The sequence below is a fragment of the Ceratotherium simum genome, chromosome 3, assembly GCF_057802395.1.
Source record: "Ceratotherium simum simum isolate JZ-2026a chromosome 3, ASM5780239v1, whole genome shotgun sequence".
Classification (NCBI taxonomy): Eukaryota; Metazoa; Chordata; class Mammalia; order Perissodactyla; family Rhinocerotidae; genus Ceratotherium; species Ceratotherium simum.
Window position 1 is genome coordinate 69375151 of NC_141902.1, and position 25359 is coordinate 69400509.

Below are 25359 nucleotides of genomic sequence, written 5' to 3' on the forward strand. Positions count from 1 at the left end.
GGCCCCAAAGGGCTTTGCTGTAGATGGGAAGGTGGACCCAGACTCAGGAGAGCACAGGCAGCCCCGGAAGGCAACGTGGTGAGGCCCAGACAAGCTGAGCGTGGAGGAGAATTCCCCCTGAGCTACACAGGGTTCAAAAAGGAGGTGGGATTTGCGCTGAGTCTTTAAGGGTGAGAAACCTTCAAATGTGGCCTGTGCATGAGGAAGGAGAGTGCTGGGGGCACAGGCTGGAATGCACGCATGTACGGTACACAAGGAAGGATGGCCTGGGTGGAGCTGAGGGGAGGGGAAGGTGCTCTCATTTGTTGAGCAGCCACTATGTGCTGGGAACTGGCTGGTACTTCATATACCACATTCAGTCTTCATGTATCAACAGGGGGCTTTGGGCTAATAGAAAGACCAGCTAAAACTGGTGTGAACAAAAAATGAGCTGGCTTAAACAACAAGCACAGAGGTAAGGCAGTCCCTAGAGTTAGACGACCCGTTGGCTCAAAGACTGTCACCAGCAGGTTCTTTCTGTTTCTCTGCTCTGCTGTCCAGACTCAGCTTCATTCTAAGGATGGTTCTTATGGTCACACAATGGCTGCCAAAATACTTGGGACCATGTACCTCCCTGTCTGTGACCAGTAGGAGAAGCTGGCTTCCTGGGGCTCTCACCAAAGAACAAGGAAGCTTCTTTTCAGAATCCCCCAGAAAACCTCTTTTCTGTTTCATTGGCCCAACTTGGCTTGGATCTGCCCATTCCCGAATGAATTACTGGCCAGGAATTTGGGGTTCCCTTATTAGCTTAGACTAATCAGCACAAGCACATACACCCCACGAGTGGGTACGGATAAACATTTAAGAACTGATTCTCTAGGAAGCAAAGTATATATATATATATATATATACACACAAACATATATTTATTATAAATTTTACTTATATAAAGGAAATATAGCAATTTACAAATAATAATAAAATATGCAATACTCTCTATTGTAAATTCCACATAGCCAATTGATTCTCACAGAATGCTTTCATTGATTTTTGCCAAACTCTTGCTAACTATGGTTGCATACGTAAATAAATAAATATATCTTTCCTATAATCTAGAAATAAACAATTATAAAAATATACTAGAGTTAGTATATTTTAAATGACAATACTTAAAACCCTGTCATTAATTCAACAAGAAATATGTAAGGTCTTAAAACCTTGTCATTAATTCAACAAGAAATATGTAAGGTCTATATTAAGAAATGTATCTTGACCAGGGCCATGTACAAGAAAACAAATACATAGAGTGCCAGAACACGTTCTGGACTGGAATTATGGGATGTCAGTTCTCCCCCAATTAATCTATAAATGTATAAAACCATAAATGTAATTTGGTATAGCACAAATATAATTAAATTGACAATGGAATTTGACATAATAATTCTTTTTTTTTTTTCATGAGGAAGATCAGCCCTGAGCTAACATCCATGCTAATCCTCCCCTCTTTTTGCTGAGGAAGACCAGCTCTGAGCTAACATCTATTGCCAATCCTCCTTCTTTTTTCCCCCCGAAAGCCCCAGTAGATAGTTGTATGTCATAGTTGCACATCCTTCTAGTTGCTGTATGTGGGACGTGGCCCCAGCATGGCCGGACAAGCGGTGCGTCGGTGCACGCCCGGGATCCGAACCCGGGCTGCCAGTAGCGGAGCGCACGCAATTAACTGCTAAGCCACGGGGCCGGCCCCTGACATAATAATTCTAAAGATAAAATGAAAGAAGAAATGTATGAGGAAAGGTTATAAAAGAAGAGAAATGGGGGTCCAGCCCGGTGGCACAAGCGGTTAAGGGTGCTTGCTCCGCTGCAGCGGCCCGGGGTTCGCCGGTTCGGATCCCGGGTGCACACCAACGCACTGCTTGGCAAGCCATGCTGTGGTGGCTTCCCACATAAAGTGGAGGAAGATGGGCACAGATGTTAGCCCAGGGCCAGTCTTCCTCAGCAAAAAAAAACAAAGAGAGAGAGAAAGATTGGCAGCTGTTAGCACAGGGCTGATCTTCCTCACACACACAAAAAAAGAAGAGAAATGAAGGGCGATTTTCCCTACTAGATATTCAAATGCATTATTAAGTTCTAATAATGAAAACAGTTTTATACTAAAGCAGAACTTGACAGATTTAATACAATAGATTGAAAAGGCCAAAATTAGATTTTAGGTTTGATATGAACTCAGTGGAAAGCAAATAATTATTCAATAGATATTATTGGTACATTTGGAAACAATTAAAATTGGACTTCTCTGCACCACACATTTACCAAAACCTTCTTCAGATGGATTAAAGATTTAAATGTATGTAATGACAAAACCACAAACGTATTAGACACAAATATATGTGACTCTTCCTATAGCCTCGGAATGAGGATAGGCCGTCCAAGTAGCACCACAAAGGTAGACTCCAGATGGGAAAGACCAATGGATTTGACCACGTAAACACGCAATGGCTGTCTATTAGTTATGACAGACAAAGAGGTTGATACCCTTATGAAAAAAAAGCCTTAATGTACTGAGAACTCAAATGAGAAAACAATAAATGTTAACAGAAAAATGGGCTAGAGAGAAAAAAACATGATCAATAACACATGGAAAAATTGTAGTCTTGTTAGCTGTGTTAGCACACAACTCAGCAGCTTAAGACAACATCCATTTACTATCTCACAGTTTTTGTAACTCAGAATTCTGGGCATGTCCTAATGGGTTCTCTGCTTAGGTCTTACAAGACTGAAATCAAAGTGTTGGCTGGGCTGCATTCTCTTATGAGATTTGACTAGGGAAGGATAAGCTTTCAAGCTCCCAGATTGGTGGTGGAATTCATTTACTTGCAGCTTCATCTCATAACAGCTTGCTTCTTTATAGCCAGCAACAGAGAGAGAAAGTTTCTGCTGCTTTGAGTCTCTAAATTCGGGGAGCCCTTTCAAAGAGCTCACCTAATTAGGTAAGGCCCACCTAGGATAATCTCCCTTTTGATTAACTCAGAATCAACTGATTAGGGACTTTAATTACATCTGCAAAATCCTTTCACTTTTGCCATATTCTTTTCATTAGGCCTTCAAGGGGAGGGGATTATGCAAGGGTTTGGATCATTGGGAGTTACCTTTGGGTGTGTCCAACACATTAGTAATCAAAGAAAAGCAAACTAAAGTATTAGGAATTGCCAATTTTGGTCTCTCACACTGGCAAAAATTTAAAAAAAAAAAAAAACCTGAAAATTCCCAGTGTTGGTTAAGTGTGAGAAACTGGCCCTCTCACAGCCTGTTGGAGGGAGTGTCAAGCGTACAACGATCTGAAATGCAGTTTGGCAAAAATGTGTGAAAGCCTTAACATTCTGTAATCGCTTTGACCCAGCAAACCTTCTGCTGGAAGTTATTCTATGGAAATACTTATGGATAATGTACATAAGATTTAATTGTGAGGTTGTACTCTGCAGCTTTATTTATAATAACAAAAACTAAAGAAAAAAAGGGAAAGAAAAATGAACAAAAGTGAAAGACTGATTAAATAAATCGTGGTAAATCCACATAATGGAAGTGCACTGAATCACACTGTTTCAGGATTTGGGCTCCAGCGCCAGGCACCCCGGTCAAAATCCAGGCTCTACTACTTAGCAGCTCTGTGAAAGGGGTGTGTATCTTAACCTCTCTGAGCCTCAGTTACAAAAAGGGAATAATAACAGCAGCCACCTCACGGGGTTGTTTCGAGGGCTGAATGATCACACACGTACATGCTCAGCACAGCGGCTGTACTGAGTTAGCAATTAGTGACTGTGGGCGAGGAGGAGGAGGATCAGTATAATGGGATATCGTGAAGTTGTCAAACAGCCCATGCAAAATAACTCCATTTTGGTTAAAAAGCTAAATTATAAATTCAGAAAATGGAATAGAAAGCCATCTCTCAGACTGTTAAATTTATTTTCTATAAGAGGTAGAATTATGGAGGACTTCTATTTTCTTCTTTGCAAGTTTTTTTATTTACCAATTGTCTTATGCTATGTACTTATGACTTTAGGGGGAAGACACCCAAACCAATATTTTTTTAAAGAAAGGAAAAGTGAGCCTTGATTGGGGAAGGCCTTGAGTGAGGGAGGAATTGAACTGGCCTTGTATGACAGTGGTTCTCAGACTTTCGGAATTCAAGAACCAAGAAAAGAACAATGGGGACATCACATAGGACTGCCACTATTTCGTGACGCCAAGTGAGACAATAAAAGAATAATAATCACTACCTACTCTCATCATTTCGTACAAGAGGAAACACATTAACACCAAAAGAGAAAAGCCCAGTTTCAGAATAAATAGTTCTTTCCATTGAGTTTTGTGAAAAACTCATTACCATCATTGATTTTTCTCATTTGGCTGCAAAATGCTAAAATCTTCACCTTGGGCTAAAGATTGGGACACACTGGGGTAAAGTCTTGGAAATGAGGAGGGTACACCAAGCAGCAGGCACCTGGCAGCAAAGCAGGGAGGCAGGAATGAGCCCAAAATGTGGGGACTGTGGAAGGTCTGGCCCCTCTGCTTGGCCCCCAGGCTTTCACTACAGTTGCATGGTATGTGTGGTAAGTGTGGAGACTCCTGGGGGCCAGGTGATGATTTAGTTCTCAGGGCCTCTAATGGAGATTGCTTGAAATCCCTTTTCTAAGCATTGAGAACATATCCGTGAATAAGACAGACATAATCCCTGCCCTTTCTCGTGGACGAGGAGACTCTGGGACAAGTGTCTTTCATTAAATCTATGAGACCAGAGATGGTATCAGTCTCCTCTCTTGCATCCTCCGAAGGACTGATGGAGGACAGCTCAGCAAAGAGCTACTGGACCACAAGGTCTTGAGGTATCCTGAAAAGTCTGGTCAAGGGCGTTAGAGGGAAGGCGGCTATCCAGTGGGACTTCAGTTGGTATCTCTTGGGCACCTTCAGGCTCTTCTGCCTCAGAGAAAGTCCTAGTGTCCATTTCTGTCCATGGGTATATTGGAAAGATATACATGTTTTATTAAGCTTGGGATAAGACTTCGATAGTTACGTATAAATCTCAAGCTTCACTTCAGCATTATGAAGGCTAGCGAGATGCGAGGCTAATTTGATAACGTAGGCAAATTCCTTTGCCATTCATCCCATGAATCATACATGTCTCCTCTAAGAGCCTGAAACATGAATATTTTACAAGAAGTAAAGTATCCAGTAAAACCTCACTAATTGGGACAAACCGGGAGAAGTTCAGAGTGCATTGCAGAAGATGTTAAACTCAAGGTTACCTTATTATATAGTACATACATGTCTATATATACGCTATATTAAACATCGACAAAATTGACAGCAGATGAGTCACTGCCAAATAGAGGACCCCACCTTAGCTGGTTTCACATAGCGATAAGGAGCCCAGGACTTTAGAAACTTACTTATTAGTTGGCCTATAGATGCAGCCAACGTCTGAAAGAATAGTTTTGGAAAATAACCATCTTTGCACGACCATGGATACCATCAATTTGCTTAGTACACCTTTTTCTCACAGACAATTATAATTGCTGTCTTTACTTCAGCTAGGATCCTTAATGTAAATTCTCAGGCTCTAAACTGAAAATTGCAGAGTCCTCCAACTTGTAATTGTCACATTTGGGGAGGGTTTCCCTATTTTCCCAAGTGGGAATTACTTGGATTGTGGCTGTACCCCTGATTAGCAAGATCTCCTTCTAGGAAGTTTTTCTGTTTCTTTCTCAGGGGGAGAAAACATATTCCTTAAGCACTTACTATGGGCTGCTAGAATGGAAGCCCTTGAGGGTGAGGACGATGTCTATTTTATACCACCTGGGCCTGGAAGAGGCCCTGCACATAATAAGTCCTCAACAAATGGCTGTCGAGTTAGAGGTGTCCAGGTGTTCCAGCTGGGTGCTTTATACATAGGTGGGAGCCAGCCTGCAATGATCCCTGCCTCCTGTTATTTTTACCCTTCTATAGTCCTCTCCCACATTGTATCAGGGTTGGTTACTCATGATGGTATGTCACTACCGAGTTTAGGTTAGAAGGACTGCAGCCTACGTCTTGGATCTCTATCTCTATCTCTCTCTCCGATCACTGCCTTTGGGAGAAGCCACACAGATAGTTCCCTGTGGCAAGGAACTGAAGCCTCCTGCCAACAGCCACTGGTGAGCTTGGAACCAAATCCTCCTAGCACATTTAAGTCTTCAGAGACTGCAGCCCTAGCCAATAGTTTGAATGCAACCTTGTGAGAGATTCTGAGCCAGAACCACCCAGCTAAACCACTCCATGATTCCTAACTCTCAGAAACTGTGTAAGAGAATACTGTAAATGTTGTTTCAAGCTGCTAAATTTGGGGAGTAATTTGTTACACAGCAATAGATAACTAATACAACATAAAATTCCATACATTTCTCACCAAAACCCTATGAGGAAGGCATTAGCAGCACTCTTTGACCAATAAAGACACAGAGGATCAGTGAAATTAAGGAATTTGTCTAAGACATCTCAGCAAAAAGTGGAAAAAATTGGATACAAACCCAGGTCAGATCCTTGCTACCTCTCAGAGAACAAAAATATCACATTTTGGGGCCTGCCCCGTGGCATAGTGGTTAAGTTTGTTACATTCTGCTTTGGGAGCACCCCGTTTGTGGGTTCAGATCCTGGGTGCAGACCTACACCACTTGTCAGCCATGCTGTGGCGGCGACCCACGTACAAAATAAAGGAAGATTGGCATAGATGTTAGCTCAGGGCTAATTTTCCTCAAGTAAAAACAAAAAACAAAACGGGGTGCCGGCCTAGCGACATAGTGGTTAAGTTTGCGCACTCCGCTCTGGTGGCCCGGGGTCTGCGGGTTTGGATCCCAGGCATGGACCTATTCATCATTCATCAAGCCATGCTGTGGTGGCATCCCACATACAAAATAGAGGAAGATTGGCATAGATGTTAGCTCAGGGACAATCTTCCTCATCAAAAAAACCCCCCCAAAACAGGAAGATTGGCAACAGATGTTAGCTCAGGGCAACGCTTCCTCAGCAAAAAAAAAAAAAAATCACATTTCTCCTACCCAAATAATCTTACCCTTAAAGTCTGTCACTCTGGTATCATCTGGGATTTCAACATCTGGGAATAATAAGAGCAGTGATTATTAAAAATATACCAAGGGAAACTGTTTGCATAACCCATAAATGTTCGAGGTTTCACGGTTGTGATTTTCAAATAGAGAAATGACAACACATGGGAAGGAACAAATACATTGAAAGAAGCACCTGCAAGTAACAACAGTTAAAATCACCTGTAGGTATTTTTAGCACAAAGAAAGAAGTCCTGTTGGCAGAGAATGCCAAAAAGCTAGGTCCATTTTCATGTGCTACATTTAGAAAGGCAGACGTCACTGCAAAATAATTGCTTGTTGAGACCACGGATGAGCCTTGAAAATATGAAGCAGATTTTAAGAATATAAGTCCTCCCATATTGGAGGGCCACATATTTTCTACATGGCCCATATTGAAGCAGAAGAGGAGACCACTCAGAAGTAGTGTCCTGGGGTCTAATCACCATCAGCCTCCTAATTTTAAGTGGAAAAGTGGGTCTGCTGTGCAAACACAGCTTCAAGACAAATCCCTGGTCCTCCTCATCTAACCAGACTGCTGTCCCTAATATACTCTATACAGAAATTCTGGAGCAGGTCTGGAAAGTGGTGAATTTGAACCACACAGATGGATAATAGAGAGAACTGAAGGGTGTTAGGTATGTCAAATTAAGGTGTAAAGCAGTGGTTCTCATTCAGGGAGTTCTGAAACACTGGTAAGTCAAGGTTGGTATGTGAGATGTGCTGCAAGACCTTTGTAATTGTTACTTAAAATATTGGATTTTTCAAATGATTTTTTTAAAATTTTTTGCTGAAGAAGATTCGCTCTGAGCTAACATCTGCTGCCAATCTTCCTCTTTTTGTATGTAAGCCGCCACTATCGCATGGCCACTGACAGAGAAGTGGTGTAGGTCCGCACCCAGGAACTCAACCACTAGGCCACTGGGGCTGGCCCTCAAATGATTTATTTTTTAAAACAGAAAATAAATGAGGGGATTTTTCATAACATCCCTCACCCTCATGGGATGTGTATGTGTATCTATGTGCATGTGTGTGTATCCATATACTATGCAATTTACACATTTAAGGTGTACAGTTCAATGGTTTTTAATATATTCACAGAGTTGTACAACGATCACCACAATCAATCATAGGCATTTTCTTTTTTTTTTTTTTTTTTTTTTTTTAAAGATTTTATTTATTTATTTTTCCCCCACAGCCCCAGTACATAGTTGTCTGTCATAGCTGCACATCCTTCTAGTTGCTGTATGTGGGACGCGGCCTCAGCATGGCTGGAGGAGTGGTGCCTCGGTGCGCACCCGGGATCCGAACCCGGGCCGCCGGCAGCGGAGCGCACGCACTTAACCGCTAAGCCACGGGGCCGGCCCAATCATAGGCATTTTCATTACCCTCCAAAGAAAGCTCATATAAGGTAACAGTCACTCTCCATTCCTCTCTCAGCCCTAGGCAACCACTAATCTACTTGCTGTCTCTACAGATTTGTCTGTTCTGAGAAAAACCAACTTTCTCATTGTGAGGTTTTCCAATGCAAAAGAATAAAGTTGGGCCCCTTCCTCACACCATACACAAGAATTAACTCAAAATGGACCATAGACCTAAATGTAAGCGCTAAAACTGGAAAACTCTAAGCGGAAAATATAGGAGTAAATCTTCATGACCTTGGATTAGGTAAAGCCTTTTTAGATATGACACCAAAAGCATGAACAACCAAAGAAAACATTGATAAATTGTACTTCATCAAAATTAAAAACTTTTGTGCTTCAAAGGACACCACCAAGAAGTGAAAAACATCCCACAGAATGGGAGAAAATATTTGCAAATCATATATCTGATAAGAGATTTGTGTCTAGAATATATAAAGAACTCTTACAACTCAAAAAAGATAACCTAATTTTTAAAATGGGCAAAGGATTTGAATAGACTTTTTTCCAAAGAAGACATACAATTATCTTCATGTGCCAATAAGTGAAAAGATAGTTGACATCACTAGTCTTCAGGGAGATGCAAATCAAAAGCACAATGAGATACCGCTCCACATGTGCTAGAATGACTATAATCAAAAAGACAAGAGCCAGCCCTGATGGCCTCGTGGTTCAAGTTTGGCATGCTCTGATTCGCTGGCCCAGGTTCAGTTCCCAGGTGTGGAACCACACCACTGTTCTGTCAGTAGCCATGCTGCGGTGGCAACTCACATAGAAGAGGTAGAAGGACTTACAGCTAGAATATACAACTATGTACTGGGGCTTTGGGGAGGAAAAAAGAAAAAAAAGAGAGAGGAAGATTGGCAACATATGTTAGCTCAGGGCAAATCTTTCCCAGAAAAAAAAAAAAAACAGAAAGATAATAAGTTTTGACGAGGATTTGGAGAAATTGCAGCCCTCATACGTTGCTGGTGGGAACCCTCATAAATGGTACAGCCAGTTTGGTAAACAATTGGGCAGTTCTTCAAAATGTTAAACATAGAGTTACCATATGACCCAGCAATTCCACTCCTAAGTATATACCCAAGAGAAATGAAAACATGTTCACACAAAACTTGTACATAAATGTTCATAGCAGCGTTATTCATAATAGCCAAAAAGTGAAAACAACTAAAATGTCCCTCAACTGATGAATGGATAGATAAAATGTGGTGTATCTATAAAATAGAATATTATTTAACCCTTAAAAGGAATGAAGTACTGATATAACATGGATGAACCTTGAAAACATTATGCTAAGTGAAAGAAGTCAATCACAAAAGACCACAAATTATATGATTCCATTTATATGAAATGTTCAGAATAGGCAAATCTGTAGACAGAAAGTAGATTAGTGGTTGCCTAGGGCTGGGAAGATGGGTGACAGGGGTATGATAGCTAAAGAGTATGAGGGTTCTTTTTTTTTTTTTTTTTTTTAAAGATTTTATTTATTTATTTATTTTCCCCCCAAAGCCCCAGTAGATAGTTGTATGTCATAGCTGCACATCCTTCTAGCTGCTGTATGTGGGATGCGGCCTCAGCATGGCCGGAGAAGCAGTGCGTCAGTGCGCGCCTGGGATCCGAACTCCGGCTGCCAGCAGCGGAGCACGCGCACTTAACCACTAAGCCATGGGGCCGGCCCGTGAGGGTTCTTTTTGAGGTGATGAAAATATTCTAAAATTGACTGTGGTGATGGTTGCACAACTCTGTGAATATACTAAAAATAATTTATTTGTATACATTAAATGGGTGAATTGTATGGTACATAAATTATATCTCAATAAAGCTGTTGTCAAAAACAAAACAGAGGCGGCCCCGTGGCGTAGTGGTTAAGTTCGACACGCTCTGCTTCAGCAGCCCGGGTTCGTTGGTTCAGATCCTGGGTGCGGACATACACTGCTTGTCAGCCATGCTGTGACAGCAACCCACATACAAAGTAGAGGAAGATTGGCACAGATGTTAGCTCAGGGCTAATCTTCCTGGAGCAAAACAAGAGGAAGATTGGCAACAGATGTTAGCTCAGGGTGACTCTTCCTCAGCAATAAATAAATAAATAAACAAACAAACAAAAATAGCAAAGGCCGAACAGGCTAGAGAGCCTAGAATTAAATCCTGGCAAATATGGTCAACTCATATTCAACAAAGAAGCCAAGAACACCCAATGGGGAAGGGATAGTCTCTTCAACAACTGGTGCTGAGAAAACTAGAGAAACACATGCACAACAATGAAATTGGACCCCTATCTCACACCACGCACAGAAATTAAATTGAAATGGATCAAAGACTTAAATGTAAGACCTAATACCACAAAACTTTTAGAAGAAAACATAGGGAAGAAACTCCTCAGTATTGGTCTTGACAATGATCTTTTGGACATGATGCCAAAAGCACCAACAACAAAAGCAAAAATCAACAAATGGGACTACATCAAACTTAAAAGCTTCTGCACAGATAAAGAAACAACAAAATGAAAAGACAACCTACAAAATTGAAGAAAATTTTTGCAAACCATATATTGGATAAGAGTTAATATCCAAAATATATAAAGTACTCACACAACTTACTGACAAGAAAACCCCAAACTATCTGATGAAAAAATTGGCAGAAGAACTAAATAGATGTTTTTCCAAAGAGGACATCAAAATGGCCAACAGGCACATGAAAAGATGCACAACATCACTAATCATCAGGAAAATGCAAATCAAAACCACAATGAGATATCACCTCACATCTGTTAGAATGGCTATTATCAAGAAGACAAGATACAATAGGTGCTGGGGAGGATGTGGTGAAAGGGAACCCTTATACATTGCTGGTGGGCATGTAAATTGGTCCAACTACTATAGAAAATAATATGGAGATTCCTCAAAAAATTAAAAATAGAACTACCATACAATCCAGCAATTCCACTTCTGAGTATATACCCAAAGGAAATAAAAACAGGATTTCAAAGAGATATCTGCACTCTCATGTTTATTGCAGCATTACTCACAATAGCCAAGATATGGAAATAAGTGTCCATCAACAGATGAACAGATAAAAAAGATGTGGTATATATACACAATGGAATATTATTCAGCCATGAGAAAGGAGGATATCCTGCCATTAGTGACAACGTGGCTGGACTTTGAACACATTATGCTAAATGAGATAAGTCAGACAGAGAAAGACAAGTACTCTATGATGTCACTTATATGTGGAATCTAAAAAAGTCAAACCTGTAAAAAACAGAGAGTAAAATGGTGGTTACCAGAGGACGGGGGATGGGGGGATAAGATTGATGTTGTTTAAGAGTACAAACTTGCAACAAGAGTAAAGAAGCTATAGAGATCTAACGCACAGTGTTTATATAATGACTATAGACAACAATATTGTACTATACATATGCAATGTGATAAACATCGCTCCTAGGGCAATTGTATTACAACATAAAAATGTATCAAAGTAACATATTGTACACCTTAAATTTACACAATGTTGTATGTCAAATTTATTCAGTAAGAAAAAAAACAGTAAATGCCAGCAGGATGAGAAAGAGGGAGAGAGAAGTGAAGGCCAGGCGGTCTGAGATGGCTTCATAGGCAAATAAGCTCATCTGTTCATTGTTCATTCATTTGTTCTTTCGCAATGTATGCACTGAGTACTTAAATGTGCCAGATATTTTCTAGGTGCAAGGGATACAACAGTGAATAGAACAAACTCTTTGCTCTGAAAAATAAAAGAAAGTTGGGAGATGGAGAAAATGGGGAAGAGACTACATAGGGTGGTCAGAGAAAGCCTCTCCCAGGATGTAATAGTTAAGCTGAGACCTGAATGAAGAATGGGAGCAAACCATGTAGAAGGTCTGGAGGAAAAGTATTCCAAACAGAGCGACCGGCAAGTGCAATGGCCTCAAGGTAGGAGCATGCTCATGTGTTTGAGGAAGAAGAGAAGGATGGAGTACTTGAAGAGGAAGGAGAGAGAAAGAAGGAGCTAAGTTGGGGAGCCGAGTAGGGGCCAGATCAAAGAGTGATTTGAAGCCACAAGAAGAGATTTGGATTTTTTCCCCAGCGTGATGGGAGGGTTTTGAAAAGGGATGGTATAATGTGATTTATGTTTTAAGAGGATCACTATTTGTTCCAAGGAGTATAGTCTGTGAAGGCAAGAGCAGAGGCTCAGAGACTAGTTAGGAGGCTGCTGCAGTAATCCCAGTGAGAGACGACGGTGGCTTAGACTAGAGTGGAAGCAGAAAGCTAGTGCCAACAGGATTTGCTGATGGATTGAATGTAGGATGTGGAACAGATTTCAAAATGAAACGTTTCAGTTTAGGTTTCTATCAACATCCTGATGGTAAATTGCATAAGCAGAGGTTTCAAGCTGGTGACCTTCTGTGAGTGTTTGTGTGTAGATGTGTTTTAATCAGCTTTAGTGAGGTGAAATTTACATATAATAAAATTCACCAATTTTAAATGTACAGTTCATTGAGTTTTGATAAATGTATAATAGTCATTGTATATGTATATATATATATATACACCACAATCATGATGTAGAACATTTCCATCTCCCTAGAAATTTCCCTCATGCCCATTTGCCATCAATCTCCTCCCTCCACCCCTAGCTCCTGGAAACCACTGATCTACTTTCCGTCTCTACAGTTTTGCCTTTTACAGACTGTCATATAAATGGAATCATACATCTTTTGTATCTGGCTTCTTTCACTTAGCATAATGCTTTTGAGATTCATCCATGTTGTTGCATATATCAGTAGTATGTGCCTTTTTATTGTTATACAACGGAATACAGTAGACCAAACTTAGTCAGCTTGGGCTGCCATAACAAAATACCATAGACTAGGTGCCTTAAGCAACAGAAATATATTTTCTCACAGTTCTGGAAGTCCGAGATCAGGGTGTCATCATGGTAGGGTTCTGTTAAGGACTCTCTGCCTAGCTTGCAGACAGTTGCCTTCTCTCTCTGTCCTCAAATGGGGGAGGGGGTGGTGGGGCACAGTAATCCCATCATGAGGGCTCTACTTTCATGACCTCATGTAAACCTAATCATCTCCCAAAGGCCCCATCTTCAAATACCATCAAATTGGGGGTTAGGGCTTCAACATATGAATTTTAGCGGGACACAGTTCAGTCCACAACACAATGGAATACAACAGGCAACAATTTGTTAATTTATTGGACAGTTAAATGGCATTTGGGTTATTTCCAGTCTGGGGCTATGATAGATTAAGCTGTTACAAACATTTGAGTACAATTTTAACCTAAGTCCTAAGCTAAAAAATCACAATAAAACCTTATCACTGCTAAGCCATCAAACTGCTGTGTGGTAGGACAAATTGGAATATTCAGCTTCTATTTCTGAAAAAAAATCACAGAAGTGATAATAGTCCACAAGAGCGAGTGAAGTTCACCATTGACACTGAGACAATGACACATGATAGATTCAAAATACTTTCAGTGAAGTTATCTGCTGATGAATAATACAATGAAAAACTCTAGGCTTTACATGTGTTACATTTCCACAGGCTTTTAAATTTGTCTACCTAACCCTTTTTTTGCTCCACACATATTTTTACCACGATCAGTTGTAATACATCTTAGCAGATTCCACTTCAGGTTGTAGTGAATTGGTGTTTTCTCAACTTCTTTGGAAAGATTCTGTTCATTCAGAAGGCCAGTTCTACAGTCATTTCAAACTTGGCATTGGCTCCTTTAGTAAATAATACTAATTGAGCAGTATCAGTAACATCTGTTAACTCATCAAAAGCCAAGGAAAACCACTTGAAATAATTTGCCTTGATTTTTAATTGATTATTGATGTTGCTTCTCATGGGCTCAACTCTTCTCACCCAAAATCTAATAGTAGTAAACAAGTTAACTTTCTCTGGACACATTTTGCTGATGCCTGCTGCAATCAAGCCCAATTTAATTAACTCACCATCAGTAAATGTCTTTCCTTGTTTGGCCAACAAATGAGCCACTCAGAAACTTATCTTGCTTGCAGCTTCATTTTAATTCTTTAAATGTGGAAAAATTCTGATGTAATGAGACATTCTGTTTTAAATATCTCAGATAGATGATACATTCCATTTCAAATTTTCTACTTTTTCTGATGGTTGTTCTTCTATGAGTTAAGAATATTGTGGTGAGTGTTTAGTCTGTTAATGTTGATATATACTGTATTCTTTTAGCATGGCTATAGTGTTGTTGCATAATAAAAACACTGCTTTGCCATCTGATCCAATAACAGAATAATTCGTATCCCATTGGATTATTGGTCAGGCCTGCATATCTAGTCAGCTTCTCCTTCTGCCCAATTCTGCTTCTGTCTCATCCTTTACACCAGTGTGGATTCTAACAGCACCCTCTAATAGTCATCATGTGCTTTAAACTTGTCTCACAGCCTGCTCCCAATAGAAGGAGGAGTGTAGGGGTGGTCTGAGGAGGCAGGTGATAAGATGGGGTTTGGGAGCTGTATTACTCTTTGCTAGACTAGCACTGAGGACCACCTCACTGCCAGTAGGAGGAACATAGCCCTCAGCATACAGTGGTGGTCCAATTGTTAAAACTTTCACTGGTGCTGAATTGGGATGGTATGTTTGTGGAAGGGAATGTGCTAGGCATTTGAGAAACATGGGGAAATGGTTACTACAAGACGATGGTGTTGGACAAGCTCCACTGACACCTTAGAAAAAAAATTATGAAAGACTAGGAGTGGTTAACAGGCAACTGAAAATCATGTATAAAAGTTAGAGGGCCTCCTTGTCAACATACAACGAGGCAACCTTCAAGGATCTAAAGGATCCCCACCATTTTCCCATTTAATTCACCAGTACTGTCCCTGCAGAAACCAGACCAAACTTAGAGGATGAGAATAGACTTCCACAAATTCACCCAGTGTTAGCCCTATTGCAGCCACCACACCAGTTTTGGTATCTTTGCTAGAGCAAATTAACACAGCCTCAGGTACATTTTATGTGGACATTGATTTGGTGAATGGGTTCTTTTTTATTTCTATGAGAAAAGTGGATCAGAAACAGTATGCATTCACATGGAATAGACAACAGTATACATTTACAGTTTTGCCCCAGAGCTATGTTAACTTTTAGCCTCTGTCATAATACAGCCTGAAGAGATCAGGACCATGTGGACATCCTGCAGAACATCACACTGATCTGTTACATCAATGACATCATCTGGATTCAGTTGGATGGACAAAAAATGACTAGCATATCAGAGGCGTTGGTCTGACACATGTACTCCCAAGAGTGGGAGATAAATTCTATAAAGATGCAGGGGCCTATTGCATCAGTAAGATGTTTAGGGGTCCAGAGTCAGGGGAATTCCACATAGCCCATCCAAAGAAAAAGATAAATTTTTGTACCTCCCACCATGAGGAAGGAAGCATAATGCCTGGCAGGCCTCTTTGGGTTCTGGACACTGTATTTCACACTTGGGAATATTGCTCTGGTCCATATACCACGTGACACAAAAGGCTGCTAGCTTTAAGTGGAGGTCAGGGCAGAAAAACGTTATACAGCAGGTTGAGGCTGTAGTGCAAGCAAGCATGGTTGGTATTAGTGTTATCAGCAGTAGAAAAAGATGCTGTGTGGAGTTTATGGTAAGCTCCACTGGGAATCACACCCGAGGCCCCTGGGGTGTTGGAGTAAGGCCACACCATCTACAGCAGATATTTATGTGCCTCTTGAAAAAAACTGCTTGTGTGCTACTGAGTCTGATCATAGGACATCAAGTGACCACATGTCAGAAACTACCCATCATAAGCTGGGCTCTATGAAATCCACCAAGTCATAACATCAGGCAGGCAGCAGCAATTCATCCTAGGATGGAATGGTACATCTGCGATTGAGCATAAGTAGGACCAGAGGGCCTCAGCAAGTTGTCTGAGCAGGCAGCTGAGACCCCATGTTACACTAGCACCCCTCCTCAGTTCACACTATGGCTGTATGTAGGATCCCTTACAACCAGCCGACAAGAGGAAGAAAATTCCTGTATTTGGTGCATGGAGAGTTGGCTCAGTATGTGAGTTCAAACTGAAGAACGATGGCAATTGTACTATAGCCTCACTTAGAGGTAGCCTTGAAAAACAGTGGTGAAGGAAAATCTCCCCAATGGGCAAAGCTTAAGGAAGTGCACCTGATCATCCACCTTGTGTGGAGAAGTGCCCCAAGGTTAGAATATGTATGAACTGAGGGGCAGTGATGGCTAGTAGAAGAAGAAAGTTTGGAAGATTAGGGACAAAGGAGGTCTGGGATAGAGGCACGAGGACGGATGGTTCTATGGGAGTTGGCACAAAGTATGAAGATCTTTGTATCACGTGTTAACCCCCATCAGAAAGCATCCATCATGGAAGAGGCACTAAAAGCCAAGAAGACAAAAATCACTTGGCCAGTTGACCTCAGCCAGACTCTATCATCAGCCACTCAGTGCTGGCACTAAGAATACATGACTAAAGCGGCCACAGTGGCAAAGACAGAGGGCAGTATGGGCCTAGTGGAATGGGCTCCCACTTATGAGGGCTGATCTAGCTACTATTACTGCTAAGTGAGCCCCCAATATGGTACCAGTCCTCCAGGAGAACAATTGGCCACGTGGTGATATGTCGACTATATTGAACCCCTTCTACCTTGGAAGAATCATGATTCATCCTGACAGGAATTAACACACTCTGGATACTCTTTACCTTTCCTGCCCACAAGACCTTCAGCAGGATCACTATCTGAGGGCTTAACAAGTATTTGATTCACCAGCACGGGATCCTACAAAACATCATGTCAGACCAGGGGACCCAATTTATTGCAGCAGAGGTGCAGGAATGAGTCCATGATCAGGATTCACTGATCCAGCCACATAATGTACCACCTAGAAGGTGCTGGCCTGATAGAGCATTGGAATGGCCTCCTGAAGGCCCACTGGAAGCACTAGCTAGGCAATACTTTATGAGGATGGGGTTCATCTTCCAGGTTGCCATGTACATCTTGAATCAAAGATCTTTATGTGGTGCTGTGTCCCCAAGAGGAAGAATACATGGATCCAGGAACCAAGGGATGGAAACAGGAGGGACCTACTTTACCATCACTGTTGAAACTGGCAAACAGTTAGCCATTGATGATTAAGCAGCTAGTAACTATGGGGGATCAGAATTGGCTACCTCAAAATATGTCTCTGCCTGAAAGACAATTTGACCCCCACCCCCACTGACTGACCAAAAGAGTTTGGGATGGGAGGCCTGCCCCCAGAACAGGCCATCACCATAGACTTCTCTGGGTATCTGGGAGGGTGCTTGCTAAGCCCATTCTTCGTTCTGGTTACCCTTGGTAAGAGACATTTGCATTTGTAAAGGAAATTTCTATTTGTAAAGGTATCTTCTTCCCTGTACCAGGAAGAAGGTGATGATGGTCTTACCTAGAAATTTATCAGAACGAAGGCGAGGACTTAAATCTGCATGATAAACTTACCCATTGTTAACTGTGCTGTTGAGGCAATATGCTATCTGACTCCCACTAGGTTCCTATGGATAACATCTCCCTGGAACCTGGGTCACCATGGTAATGAGTGTTTGAGCTATTTTTTCAGGAATTGGAACCCCTTGTCCACTTTAGGCCGGTTGAGACCACCAACCCATCAACTGGGCCCACGCAGACATATGTCCGATAAGCAACCTTTTGACATGAAGAAGTTAAAACTCTACCCTCAGGACATGCTGACGCTGCCATTCTGTGAACATGACTGCTACGAAGAGGCATGAAACCTGACTACACTTGCACAGATCATCAATTACCTCATCTCACCTCTAATCATTTTGGACCACCTTGCCCCCTACCCCGTAAATATCCCTGAGTCCCTATTTTTGGGGAAGTGGATTTGAGATTCATTCTCCCATTTCCTCACTTGGCTACCTTGTGATTAACAAACCCTTTCTCTCTGCTGCAATTTTGTCGTCTTGGTGTTTGGCTTTCTGGGCAGCGGGCAAAAATGGACCTGATGTGGTAACACTGTCAGTGAGCACTGGGAGAATGTGCGCTTCTAGACCTCATAACTCTGGGCTCTGCAGGGTTAGAGGACTTTGACCTCAAAGGGGGAATCTTCCGCCAGAGGACACAGCAAGAGTCCCACTGAACTGTTAGCTACAGATGCTACCTGGGCACTTTGGGCACCTTATATGCAGGGACCAGCAGGCAAGAAGGGTCATCATCATCTTGGCCAAGAGTGATCCACTTGGGTGCTTCAGTACTCTCTGGCTATTTGTGACAATAAACGGACAAGTGCAGCAACTCTGGCCTAAGAAGGGTGCAGTGATCAGTGGCTCAGATCCTCAGGGAAGCCACTGAGACCAGAGATGCTCTCTGAGGATGAGGGTGAGGGGAATTTAGAATGGATAATGAGAAAGGAGACAGTGAGTATCTAGTGTGGCCCCCAGAGGGTTGCAGCAGCTGGGGCTGTAGTTTGTCCCACTAACCTTCCTCTTTTAAGTTTCCACCAGGTATCCTGGATGAGCTGCTCCTGAAACTGGCCTGTGGAGTGGAAAGAGGACAGTGAGGTGTTTTTCCAAATAGATTGGAGTAAGTCTTCAAAGGTTGACTGTGGCAACTCCTCCCTCCCTCTCCCTAACCATCTTTTCCTTTTCTCGTAGCACAAACATTTCTACAAACACTCACTAAACATCCACAAACATGAGCCAGATAATAAAAACCATGGGTCTCCACCAAAGCAGCTCATAACTTGAGTGGGAAAGACAGACACCCAAATACCTGTAGGGAAAAATCCTCTAATATAAATGTTTTAGTACACACATTTTGGTGGTAACTTGACCCCGATGTAAATATAGTACTCCCTATAGCTCCCCGACAAAGTCCCTCAGGGATGTCTCATGTGTGCTCATGAGCAGGTCTGGCCAGTTATCATAGACTTTGACAGTTTTCTGCCTCTTCTTCACCTCTGGCTCTGCTCTGCTAGGAACCATCCTGTGCCGTGGGCATCATGCCTCTCCTGGGCACAGCTGCTGCTGATTCACTGGAGCCTGGGAGGTGCCAAAGCTGTCTGCTGGGGGTGGGGGTGGGGGTGGGGAAGCTTCTCTCCCCTTCTGTGTTTTGCTTTGTCATGGGTAGGAAGGCAAGGAAGGAGGCTAGGGTGTGTACCAATTTTTTAGTAAAATATACCTTCGTTTTTACTTCAAGTACCCTTCCCTCTTCCTTCCACTTCTATAGGACTCAAATATGAATCCATTGGGCGACTGGGCTGGGAGGCAAATGCAGTGATAAACAGAACACTAACTTGCCCCTCCCACAAAGAGATTCACTGGGGAGGTCCACAGCTCCAGACCATCATACGGGCACAGACGTGTTCTAAGTGGACACGACTTATGTTCAAGTTGGGTCCTATTCTCTCTGTTCACAGAACCAGGAGAGTGAAGAAGAGGAAAGGATTCATTCATTCTGGAGGATTGGGCAAAGCCTTACAGATGAAATATCACTTGAGCTAAGTGTTAAAGGTAGAGCAGAGGTCTGTCAGGTGGGGAAGGGAATTTCAGACAGAAGGAAGAGCAAAATCTTAGCACAAGGCCCTTAGAATGTTTGTGGGCTCAAAGTTTTTGCTCCAGGGAACTTACATTCCCATGCAGGGAGAATAGCAATAAACAAATGAACAAAAACGTGCACAGACGGTCCCCGATTTATGATTTTTCGACTTTACAATGGTAAGAAAGCAATACGCATTCAGTAGAAACTGTGCTTCAAATTTTGATCATTTCCCAGGCTAGTATTATGCGGTACGATACTCACTTGTGATGCTGGGCAGCGACAGCAGCCACAGCTCCCAGTCAGCCACGTGATCACGAAGGTGAACAACTGATATGCTTACAACCATTGTGTACCCACACAATCATTCTGTTTTTCACTTTCAGTCCAGTAGGCAATAAATTACATGAGAGTCAACACTTTATTATAAAACAGGTTTTGTGTCAGATGATTTTGCCCAATTGTGAGCTAATGTGAATGTTCTGAGCTCATTTAAGGTAGGCTAGGCCAAGCTATAATGTTCGGTAGGTTAGGTGTTTTAAGTGCGTTTTCCACTTGATATTTTCAACTTATGATGAGTTTATTGGGATATAACCCTACTTAAGGCAAGGAACATCTATATCGTCTTAGATGGTGATAAATGCCAAGAAGAAAAATCAAATGATGATAGAGAGCGTGGAGGGAGGGGAGCTGTTTTATGTAGGGTGGCCAAGGTCGACCTTTCTGAAAATATGGCTTTTGAATAGAGACCTGAAAGGAGTGAGGAAAAGAGCCATGTGGATCCCCAAGGAAGAGCATTTCAGGCAGAGGGAAGAACTGGAGTGCAAAGCCCTGAGATGGGAGCCGCTTGGCATGTTCAAGGAGCAGCAAGAAGGCCTGTGTCTGAGGCACAGTGATAGAGGGGGACAGTGGTAGAAGAGGGCTTTGAGCAGAGGACACGCTCGGTCTGCTGTTTGGAGAAGAGACCTCAGGAGGCATATGTATAAACAGAAAGACCAGATAGGAGGGTCCTGCAGTGATCCAGGTGAGAGATGGTAGGGGCTTGAGGGCAGGTGGTAGTGGTGGAGGAATAAAGAAGTGTTGGCGGAAGTTGTTGGATTCTGGACATCTTTTGAAGGCAGAGCCAATGAGATTTGTTGGTAGACTAACAAGGTTGGAAAGGTAGGTTGTTGCAAATTGGGAATTGAGACAAGTTCTAAACATACCACTCCCCTGCTTAAAAACATCATGGTGGGGCCAGCCTGGCGGGGGGGGGGAAGCGGTTAAGTTTGCATGCTCTGCTTCGGCGGCCCGGGGTTTGCAGGTTCGGGTTCCAGGCACGAACCTACATGCTGCTTGTCAAGCCAGTCTGTGGGGGCGTCCCACATACAAAATAGAGGAAGATTGATACAGATGTTAGCTCAGGGCCAATCTTCCTCAAGCAAAAAGAGGAAGATTTGCAACAGATGTTAGTTCAAGGCCAGTCTTCCTCACACACACACACACAAATTCATAGTAAAGTCCAGAGTCTTTAGCAAATCGTTTATTGACTCGTTGATTCATCCAACAAATAACAAGTCATGTTAAGAGGTTTGCATTTTATCCTAAAAGCAATGGGGAGCCATTGAAGTGTATTCAACAAGAGAGTAACCTCACCAGTTTACCCTTTGGTTGCAGTGGGAGATGGATTAGAGGAGGAAGACTGGAAGCTGGGAGAACAGTAAAGAGGCAGCTGCAGCAGTCCAAACACAGAGTAGGGTAGAAGAGAGTCCTAGAGGGATTTGGGAGCTGTTTTGGGAGTGGAACTGCTGAACTTAGTGACAGATAGGACAGGGGATAAAAGAGAGAAAGGAGTCGAGGATGACCCCCAGGTTTCTGGCTTGAGCAGCAGCGTGGAGGCGGACAGCGTTCCCTGAGAAAGGGACTAGGGGAGGAGAATGAAATCTGGAAGAGAATGCTGAGTTAGTTGTGGACACGTGGGTTTGAGGTACTGAGGGACATCCTGGGAGATACCCAGTAGGCAGGTGGATACGTGGATCCAAAGATCAGGGGAGATTTGGCAGTCAACAACATTGAAGCCAGGGTGTTGGTGGGACTGCCTAGGGATAGGTAGAGTGGGGATTTCCCAATCGGCTCTTCCAGCTGCATCTCCAGCCATTCTGCCTCCTGCAGGCAGCACACAGAGTCCTGCCCCTTGTCCTTGAACCTTCCCGTCCTGTTCCTTACCTGTTTGTGCCCACAGGGTTCCTTCTTCTAGAACCCAGCTCAAATATCACCAATTCAGTGAATCCCTTCATATCATAGTAATGATATGTTCACTTGTATGTTTCCTCCCGAGTCCGGTGACGTAAACATCTTATGCATCCTTTTATTATATTTCCCTGACCTGGAAAATGTGTTTAGCACATTACAGGTGTAGCGTTGAGATCTGTGAATAAATGAGCGAGCCAAAGAACAACTGGAGTGAGAAGGGTGGATTTCATCCAGCAGGCTGGGAAGAGTGACGTTATCAGCTCAGTGGGAAAGTTCACTCTAACAACGTGGCCCACTGCGGGGCTGGGAAGCGGTCTAGGCCACTGCCACCTGCAGCGCCTCTGCTTTGCCCCAGCTTATCTGTACCTCGCTTCACCAGAGGCCTCCTAGAGACCAGCTTCACCTTTGCCCCACTCCCTAGTCCAGCCCTTAACTTTCCACCGTCCTCATTGGCTGCGCGACCACCCAATGGGCAGGCAGGAACGGTGAGCTCGCTCTCCTCGCCTGGGGCGTCAGCTCTCGTTCGCGCGTCTCGCGAGCGTTACTGTGACTGGCGGAGACGGTGCAGCTTGGTCCGGCTCCTGGGTGCTGAGAGGCTGAGGGTGCAGCGAGGGGAGTGAGAGCAGAGACCATGTTCCGAGCGGCGGCTCTTGGGCAGCTCCGGCGGGCAGTGAGTCCGGGCAGGGGGGGCAGAGCCCGGCGACGGTCCAGCCTCAACCTGCCGTCCCTGTGAGGGTCTTGGCGAAGGTCACCGGCTCCCACAGACCTGACCGGCCCTCGCGAAGGCAGGCCCAGGCTGGCCTGGGGCTCGGGCCAAAGTTCGGGGCGGGGGGGCTGCCCTTGAGTCCTTCCGGGCCGCCAGCTGGGGGCCGAGGTCAGAGGTCGCGGGTCAGAGTGACCCAGAATAAAGAGCCTGCGCTTCCGCTGCCCCTCCTCTCGGCTCTCTCCGCAGCCTCCCTCCCACACTCCAGATTTACTCTTCGCGCGGCCGGGCCGCCGGAGTCTCCACATTTGGCGGGCAGCGGGCACCTGCGCCCCTGGGAAATCTTTACCCGAGGGAGGAAAATGCCGCTGGAATGCCCTCTTGGAAGGAGTTTAAAACCTGCATTCAGCCTGGAAGCCGACATTTCTGGAAGAATTAAACATTTTCACCGGGGGCATTGTGGCTGTTCGAATCCACTTTCAGTCAAGGGCTGGGGGTGAAGGGCGGTGTGGTTGGGGAAACTTGCTCTGCTCTCTGGCTAGTGGGGCAGTCCTGAGTTTAGGTGATTTTGTGTGAAGTCTGCCATCCAGTTTGACAGCTTTAGCCAATTTTGAAAGGCGGGCGTCTTTTTATACTGCAGGCTGACCTGCTGTTAAGCCAGCAGATTGTTCGTTAAATAGCCAGGGAACTGTTGGTAGTGGTAAGTTTTTGATGCTTTCGTTAGTGACAAATCATGAGTTTACCACATTTCTCTCTTTTATTGTGAGAAAGACTGATAGAAAATATATTTTTGTCCTAATACTGTGGGACAGCAATATTTGGAGATTGACCAATTACAAGGCAATAGCAATTTATATTGTGGATTCTGTAGATTTTCTAATTTACAGTTAGGTTAAGTGAGAAAAACTTGGGTCAGAAACTTTCCTGATGTTTTGTACTTGTTCTGTAATTTTTTTTGTGCATGCATATTTTCCCATCCACCATTGGGATTTTCTCCCTAAGACATAGCTGGCAATCTTTCTAGATGTCTGTAGGACCTTTTCTTGTATATGCTTTTTTCCATAAAAACAATCCTGACCCTCTCCCTCCCCCCAAAAAGTTCAGACCCACATCTTTCAGGTCAGTGTTCAGTCTTTCCCTATGAGATTTTTTTCCTCAGAAGATCTAGACAAAAACAAGTTAATGTCATGTATTTGGCAAAATTCCTGGTATGGAAGCCATACTCACAGAAAAATACTTATCTGTGCACTAATTGGAAGTTTTGTGGACAGGTTAGAAGTCTAGCATAAGTGAAATAATTGTGGTGGGGGGAATTCAGAACTCATTTTGTGGCACTAATAGAGAAAAGGGAATGATTAACTTAAGTAATTATTATCAACACAATTTGCCAATATACATAGACAGTATTTCCAGATCTTTACTGTGGTTTGCCAAAGACTTTGACCTTGACTTATTTTTAAAATTTGAAGTCAAGCTAAGTAGAGTAGCTACTCTAAAGTCATTAAGAACATTTGAGAGATTTGAATTTCAAATGTATAAGAAAATGGCAGGAATACTTCTAAGATGGATACATAAATACACATACGTATTTAACTTTTTAAATTTTGAAATTTCAAACTTACAGAAAAGTTGCAAGAATAACATAAAGAGGGCCGGCCCCATGGCTTAGTGGTTGAGTGCGTGCGCTCTGCTACTGGCGGCCCGGGTTCGGATCCCGGGCACGCACCGACGCACCGCTTGTCCGGCCATGCTGAGGCCTCGTCCCACATACAGCAACTAGAAGGATGTGCAGCTATGACATACGACTATCTACTGGGGCTTTGGCGGAGGTGGGGGGGGTGGCAAGGAGGAGGATTGGCAATAGATGTTAGCTCAGAGCTGGTCTTCCTCAGCAAAAAAGAGGAGGATTCAGCATGGATGTTAGCTCAGGGCTGATCTTCCTCACAAAAAAAAAAAAAAAAAAAAAGAATAACATAAAGAATTCTCAAAACCCTTTGCTGAGTTTCACCAGCTGTTAACAGTTTGGCACATTATCTCTCTTCATATATACGTATTATTTTTTCATAACCATTTGAGAGTATGTTGCAGACGGGACATTTACTCCTAAATAATTCATTGTATTTTCTAAGAACAAGGAGGTTCACCTTTCATGACTACAGTGTAATTGGCAAAATCAGCAAATTTAACAATGATACAGTAATCTATAGACGTGATTCAAATGTTGCCAATTGTCTTGTTAATGTTGTTTATAGCAGTTTTTCTTATTCTGGCCTAGGATAGTCCAGGATCATGCCTTGTGTTTAGTTTTCATGTCTCTTTAGT

General features: G+C 43.0%; 1 protein-coding gene across 3 annotated transcripts in view; it reads left to right on the plus strand.

Annotated features, from left to right (window-relative positions):
• Window positions 1-22837: 22837 nt before the first annotated feature.
• ETFA (electron transfer flavoprotein subunit alpha) overlaps window positions 22838-25359 on the plus strand; it is a 79107-nt gene continuing 76585 nt past the window's right edge. For all 3 annotated transcript variants that reach the window (XR_015551569.1, XM_004421854.3, XM_087428760.1), the window contains exon 1: window positions 22838-23004. Coding sequence is in view for 2 of the 3 variants with exons in the window: in XM_004421854.3 (XP_004421911.1) it covers window positions 22966-23004 (39 nt within the window). In the remaining variant the exon portion in view is untranslated. The remainder of the gene's footprint in view (window positions 23005-25359) is intronic.